Raw genomic sequence first — 7,664 nt, 5'->3', positions numbered from 1 at the left:
GTGGATGGAGATCGTTTTGTAGTAGTTTGGATGTAGCCTCCCTTCGTGTCTGCACGCAGAAATACCAGGACATGATTTTTAGTCCGTATCGCCCAGCCCTATTTATTGGTTAGTGGTTTTTTTAACTGTCAAATACCCATTGGTATTTAAACAATCATAGACTGTATAAAACAGGAAACAATTCAGTATCTGTTGCCCTACAGTTTTAATCTTTGCTATACTCTTAACCACTTTACTGAAACTAGACTTTCCTTTAGTCTTTGGGCAGCCATAAGGCAAGAAAATGTATTAAAAGCCTAGCTGCATTATTGCTTGTAAAGAATTCTATATAAGTAACAATATACAATGTTAATAAAAAGGTCTATTGTATTACATATATTTATCTGTCATAATGTCTCATAACCAGTGTGCTGTCTGAGTCAGATAACATGACCATTATGATGCTTGGTACATTGGGATGTCAAAACAGCAGAATAGGAAAATATGTGTAAATGTTCCATTACTAACTGTGCTCACCCTGAATGTGTCTCAGGGCACGTACAACCAGTGTATGTTTTAAAAATGATAAATGCTCCACAGGGGCCACAAGTCCCCAGCTACCAAACCAACAGACTGTATAAAACTGTGTGGACAGCTGCTGAATATAGGTCAGTAATAATATCAAAGCGTGATTCAGAGAATCTGCTACTCCCACTAGATTTGATCAAGCTGCACAGAGAGAGAGAGAGAGAGAGAAAGATAGAGAGAGATAACCTCTACAATATGCAGCACACTTTTTCTACAGTTTTCCCACAAGCGTTTATCTGCATCAAGGGAGCTGGCAGTGCTCAGCGGATTTCACCAGTTTATTATCACAACTTTATATTTTTTGACAGAATTGACTGCCATGCAACAGCTTGGTCTGTCCTCTATCCCCATGTGTATTAAGCCAACACATTTCCCCATTAATATTTAATCTACAGTAGGTTTCCTCAGGCTTGGCCAATACTAAGAATAATCGTGCGCACGCGTGTGTGTGTGTGTGTGTGTGTGTGTGTGAGAAAGGGTTCATTCCCTTTCATCCTCGTGTTCAGTAGGAATGAAACATCGTTGCACTGGCTGTTAGTCAGTATATAGAAAAGGACATTCTGTATTTTCTTGAAGCAAACACTTCACCCACCCCTAAAATAAAAATAGTACAACCACAGCATAGAAATAGAAACCAGTGGTCTCCATAGACTTGATAGATGAAACATGAAAGTACTGCAGTAAAAAATGACATGTAACGTAGACAGGACCCTATGTTTTTCCCTACATTTCTTATTTGGCCCATAAGGGTTTCATCCATTCCTCTTGAGATAAATAGCTAATACATACTCATACATCAGGGGTTGAATATGCAGACAAACGCTATGCTTTTTTTCCAGAAAAAGGTCAGATGAACTGGCCCATACACAAATCTCACTTCCCTCTTTGGGATTCTCACAACTTCTACTCTACTTAAGTGTTGCTCCTCTCATGTAGCTCAGTGTACTTTGAACATCTTGTCTCAGTTTAAAAGCCTGTAGGCTCTACACATACACCTTGCATATATTCTGTTAATGCCATCACATCATCTCTTTGCAGTCCAGTATTTTAGACGTGTTGGACGAATAAAGTAAACACTAATATTCTAATAAAGAAATCATGGGCAGCTGAGGTTGCTTGAGGACGTTTCACCTCTCATCCGAGAGGCTACTTCAGTTCTGACTGACTGACAGGGAATCCCAGCTATTTAAACCATGTGGGGTCATTATAAAGATAATGGATACCACCTGGTTTGTTAGTTCTTCAGGCTGTTGTAACGACAGTCATTATGGTCATTGGAGTCTCCTGAGGCCAAGTCTGAAGGACTGTTGTTGGCATTGTCACATGAGGGTAATGTGTTTGTTCAATCTCCTGATGAAAGGACAGCATTGTAAGTAGGGGGTAGGGGATAAGTGGTGTCGCAGACCTCCTCCCCATGTTGAGAGATGGTTTCTCTATTGTGATGTAGTGGCCTCTTTCACTCCTCTTTCAAGCCATCTGTCCTCCTTGTCCAAAATATGTACAATGTTGTCATCGAGTGTCCTTCAAATGTAAGTAAACTGCTGAGTTTTGACTTGAGGAGTTGGCCCTTCTGTGTAGAGCCATGTGTTTGTGTAGTGGTTGTTTGGTTTCCCCAATATATAGATCTGTGCATTCCTCACTTCATTGGACAGTGTACACTAGATTGCTTTATTTGTGTTGGGGTGTGCGTTCTTTTGGGTGGATCAGTATCTCTCTTAGCGTGTTCTTGGATGTGGTGTTTATTGAAAATGTTTTAATAATGAACTATAATATATCAGGGATGTAACTTAACCTAGATCAAATCTTGTATGCAACCTACAAATACAGCAGGACTGTTGCCAAGTGTGCCAAAAATTGTTTATTATACTGGGTATTACAAGTGCCATCTATTACACTAAAACTAAAAAGGTAAATTAAAATGGTATTAACAAATCTCACAGAAGTTCTTACTTTTGTGTACACACATCTGCACATACAAATGCTGGTTGAATGAAGCTCCGTCTATCATTTAGCTACTTCAGAGCTGGTGTGTTGGCAGGACAGGGTGCTGAGTTGGCATAAGCCTCTGTCACTCCAACACGCTCTGACACTCTTGGACCAGCTCTCTTCCTGTTTTTGGCCACAGTGCTGTTTGTTCAGCAAACGTCGACTGAAACAGAGTTGACCCTCACTTTTCTAAATGTACAACAGCCCAAACATACACACGAGCAGAGCCCAACCAAAAAGGGATTTTTAAGTCCGATTCTGATTTCGATATATTTTATATATGTTATTTTAAAATCCAATAGCCGATATATCGGCCAATCTTTTTTCCCCTTATTGTAAAAAACGCATAACATAGTCTACTATAGGCAGGACTTGACGATTCTGATTCGACTCTGTAAATCCTTAGTCGGGGACAGCCCTGCTTTCTACTATGTAGCATATTCACCTCTATTTTATCCCTTTTAATGTCCACTCTGGTTTAATCATTTCTGACACACCGACTGTAACTACAGACAAGCAGCTCGCAGATATATTTAGAATACGTTACACACTGTAGTTTAACTGCTCATTAACAACGTTAGCGCTCCTATACTGATAAACATGGCATTGACTTTGTGGCTACAGTTACCTGCTGTAAGTGATTGTTAGAGATTATTTAGAAGAAATAAATTAGAGAGAAATTAGTTTTCAGGAGAGAAGTGATGAAGGCTGTTTTTATTATTATTTAAGTCATGTAATTGACGTGACAAATGAACAACTCACTGAGAGTTACCAGGAGCTCCTCCCCGTAGCTCCAGCACTGGGGTCAGCTGATGTTTTGTTCTATGGTGCTGCAGTGTTTTGAACAGAGGAGCTGCACCGCGCCCTCATATAATCATATATCAGCTGTTATAAATGCCAATGCAGATATATCTGCAATTAGCTTATATTGGCCAATAATATCTGCAAAATGATAAATCGGTCAGGCTCTACACACAAGTGAGGCATTTCACCACTGAAAAATACTTTAACACAAAAAGTGATTTGGTTCAAAATATTGTGTTGCCCAATGGCACTGTCACGTAAACCTCCTTTCCTTCTTTCCTCAGACACACCTTCTGGCAATATCGTAAGGAGAACCCTCAGACCAGAGTAGGTGAGCCTCCTCCTGATGGCCTCCCTGGCTTTAACAGCGGCGTCATATTATTGGACCTCGGTGCAATGAGGGCTTCGGCTCTCTACAACCAACTGTTGGAGCCTAGAAATGTGGCCAAACTAGCAGACCAGTATCGCTTCAGGGGGCACCTAGGTGACCAGGACTTCTTCACCATGATCGGCATGGAGCATCCTGAACTGTTTCATTCCCTGGCCTGTGGGTGGAACCGGCAGCTGTGCACCTGGTGGAGGGACCACGGATATGGAGATGTGTTTCAATTGTATTATCACTGTAGTGGACCCGTCTATATTTACCATGGGAACTGTAACTCCCCTATACCAGATGACTAATGTGTGTACTGGACTGATGCTGGAAACTGAAAAGGAGTCTTATCACATCTACAATATAGTTGGAGGGAGGATGGCAGTTTCCTTCCTTCCTTCTTGAACACTGTACTGCCTATGTAGTCACAGACTACTGCCCCCTGCTGGTCAAGGGGCTACTGAAGGGGGGAGAAGCTGCAATAGTGGGGCATATTTCTTCAGGTACCCAGATGATGGAAAAGAAGAAAACTGATCAATGGAGTTCATTTTCATCAACAAATCCATTAATTTGAAGGTAGTAGAAATACGCTGTTGACTTTCCAAAGTAATCCACCAGGAACGTGTTCTCATCTGTGTAATTGGCCAACACAGCGACTTGCTGGATGACGTACCTTTACATTGGGGTAATAGATCAACTTTTGTGCAGGTGCCCTCTGTGTGGCAAACCTAGCTGCATCAGCGTTGGTCTCATTCAAACAAATGAGGGGAATATTGTCAGAATGAATGAGGCCATCATTCATTGTTGATGTCACTGTCAAGTAATTTACTTTTCATTTGCTTATATATTCATTGATTTCAATAAATGTTAGTATTCGTTTTGAGGAGTATCTAAAAGATCACTATCCATTACACAAAGTGGCATAAGCGACTTTTTTTGAGTTGGTAATTCACAGGGAAATCATATGGCTAAGAAATGTTGCCTGCAATGAGTTTTATAGGGTCAGCAAAATATGTTAATTGGCATCTATGAACAGAACTTCCCTCCCTCTGCTCACTCTGTCTCCAGCGCCTCAAGTTTTCCATCAGTGATCCAAATTCACTCTGCGTCGCCGTAACTACCTTCAACACCACAGGTGAGGCTAATCTGGTGCCATTTACATCCCTTGTAGAAGAAAGGGAGGGGTTTGTTTACTACAAGTGCACTCCCATCTTTACTGAGCCACGTGGGCGCTGGGCAAAACACACTGCCACAGTTCCTTTCAAACATCTTTCTGTAGGTAGGAAGATGGGGGAAGAAAATCACATTAGAGGGTGGAGGAGGCATCTGGGAGATAGTGGTTAACAGTGATGGCACTGATAGCTATTGTTCGCACCCCGCATTTGCAGTTTAGCTGAGGCCAAACACAAACCCACATCAGCCAAACACACACGTCTAGAAGGAGCGGAGCAGCCGGGAACGTGACTGCAGACGCTGACCCAGTTTTGAGTTTTCTTGCCGTGCTCACTAAACTGACAGTCGGATTCAAAGAAATGTCAACGCTCAATATTCATCAGTCAGGAAATTGTCTGAGGTGATGCGCACTTTAACACGCACGTATATACGGTGAGAGTGAAGCAGCTGAATGCCATGCACCATCAGCGGAGTCACAGAAAGGCTACTGAAGACGCTTGAGAATAAACATTATGCCAAATCAATACGCTTCCCTTGAATTCACCCTGGCACTGATCAATATTCTCTCTACCTCTTTCAGAACAATACTGTTTAGTCTCAATAGATCCAAATTGTTAGCAAGAAGAACCATTGAATCACAGTAAACACTGAAAGAATACTTCCATTCTCTGTTATTGCTTGCACTTTACAACTTCAAAACACATGCTTTATCATCAAGGGTTTTGTTGACTAGATGATGGTTAGATTTATTTTACTGCGTTTATTATTATTGGTTCCTTGTTTTTAAAGAGCATACCAATGACTTTGTACATTTTAGCCCATTAACTTTACTTTCATATTTGTCATTTTCGATTGATGTCCTACTCTTTAGGCTGCAATTTTCTTTCAGTCCTTTATTAAAATTGCAAAGACTAAACGTTGCTTGAGACTGGTAATCCATCGCAGTGAGAATTGTTTTCCTTTTTGTCAGTACATTATTATGTAGTATTGCAGATGCAAGTGGTACATTTCAGTATTCTTCATAGTGGTGCATTCAAAGACACTTCATTATCACAGAAAGGATAATTATCTGCTGAACAAAGTTGCATCTGTAACTATGTTGAAAAATCTTATCCAGAAATAAAAACAGTATGCAGACATGGACACTGTGAAAAAGACTGATGAATCTGATCATTCCTTCTATAAAAATGCCAACGTTTTACGCAGTTAGAGTGAGTTACCCCTGCTCACAACTACATTACTTTGACATGACAAAACAATCAAATGCAATACATTGTTCAACGTGATGGGTTTATCTCTAAAATATATTTTAAAGTTTCTGCAAGTTAAAAGATCTGAAACTATTGACTCTGTGAAAGAGGAATCTAAACATGATCTAAACATTTACATGTTGCTCTGGTTGGCATATTGAAAAATTTTGGCACTAAAACATGCAAATCCAACAGTATCATCCTTTAAAATAAATCCTTTTTGTGCTTTGTCAAATGTTTATCGCTAAACTGACGGTATATACTGTAGATCCACAGTATATACCGTCAGTTTTGGTAACACTTAATCTTGCCAGTCCGTAATCTGCCACTGCTATCCTAATGATAGTTGCTGTGAAGTTTCCAGTGTAATCTGTTACTAATAATAGGGAAAATCCTCGAAAGAACTACTCTATTTATATCAAGGTAAATATTCATTCGTTGTTCATTTATCATTTGAAACTTTATTCTTTATATATGTTAAATTGTATTATTGCCTGTAGATAAAATTTCCCATTTTGTCCAGCTGATTTGTTGTGCACTTACTAAAAGACTATCTGGGTTAGGCTAGCAGTTATTATTCGTACGTTTTCCCTGTTAGTATGAAATTACATACCTGCAGTTCTTTCCAGGAATCTCCTTTGAAATTATTAGGAAATGATACACCTGTAAAATAAAACATTACCCCTGTGTTTATGTCTAACTTTTACCCCTTTCAACATGTGTATAACAAAGGACATTGTAAATAGCTGGAGATCCAAGATGGTGTATAGTGAAAATTATCTGGTTTAACTTGATAAATGTTATAAAGGTAGTAACCCACGTTTACCCGCCAACAGTAGACACTTCCTAGTCGGTTGCTTCAAAGAGGTAAATGACTGTTATGTGTCAGTAAATTGAATGTGCATCATTTTAAAGGGCTAATAGATGTTTGCAAACAAGTGTATAATAAATGTTCCATATTTGACTTAGAATCTCCTTGACAGATTAGAAAGCTGCTGTGTTCAGTGTTAAAGCTGTCAAGTTTGACCTCTCATTGATGAGCCTCCTGTGAGACAAAAATACAAATAAGTTCCCATTTTTGTGTTAACTGTTTGTCTACATTATTTCTGAAATGATTCTGTGTTCGGCTTCCCTAAATAAATTATATGATAACTTTACTCTTTTTGATGGTGTTACCATTGTATGGCTCTTGTTTTTTTGTTATTGAACAGCTCACGTGGCGGAGGGAGAGCTGACAACACTCAACTAAGGGTGAGAATGAGGTGGAAAAAACAAATGTATGTTAATGGGGTGCCATCACAGATCTCATTATACTAACCTATGTTCCTGTTTGTCTGCTACAAGCTAGACACCTATTTCTGTCACTCAAATTTGCAAACACAGGCAGCTAACACTCCATAGACAGAAAAACAACATCTGTCAGCCTTGACCCCCAAATGTGCTGACATTAAAATACCACAATTTAAACCTGACACTAAAATGTATCTTGTGTCAAGGTATGCTGGAATTTA

General features: G+C 39.6%; 1 protein-coding gene across 1 annotated transcript; it reads left to right on the top strand.

Moving 5' to 3' along the window:
* The first annotated feature begins 1,948 nt into the window (after positions 1–1,948).
* On the top strand, positions 1,949–7,310 carry LOC123967184 (xyloside xylosyltransferase 1-like). The gene is made up of 2 exons (XM_046043219.1): positions 1,949–2,096; positions 3,642–7,310. Exons 1-2 carry the CDS (start codon positions 2,071–2,073, stop codon positions 4,036–4,038), a joined length of 423 nt encoding a protein of 140 aa, XP_045899175.1. The 5' UTR covers positions 1,949–2,070; the 3' UTR covers positions 4,039–7,310.
* The last annotated feature ends 354 nt before the right edge of the window (positions 7,311–7,664 follow it).

This window comes from Micropterus dolomieu, unplaced genomic scaffold, assembly GCF_021292245.1.
Source record: "Micropterus dolomieu isolate WLL.071019.BEF.003 ecotype Adirondacks unplaced genomic scaffold, ASM2129224v1 scaffold_113, whole genome shotgun sequence".
NCBI classification, from domain to species: Eukaryota; Metazoa; Chordata; class Actinopteri; order Centrarchiformes; family Centrarchidae; genus Micropterus; species Micropterus dolomieu.
The sequence above is the reverse complement of the archived record's forward strand: the minus strand, read 5'-3'. Positions and strand labels throughout refer to the sequence as shown.

Coding starts and splice junctions, on each gene's coding strand:
- LOC123967184 (XM_046043219.1), top strand. CDS start 2,071: ATGTTGTCATCGAGTGTCCTTCAAAT. Junction 2,097..3,641: donor TCATCGAGTGTCCTTCAAAT/GTAAGTAAACTG, acceptor TTCTTTCCTCAG/ACACACCTTCTGGCAATATC.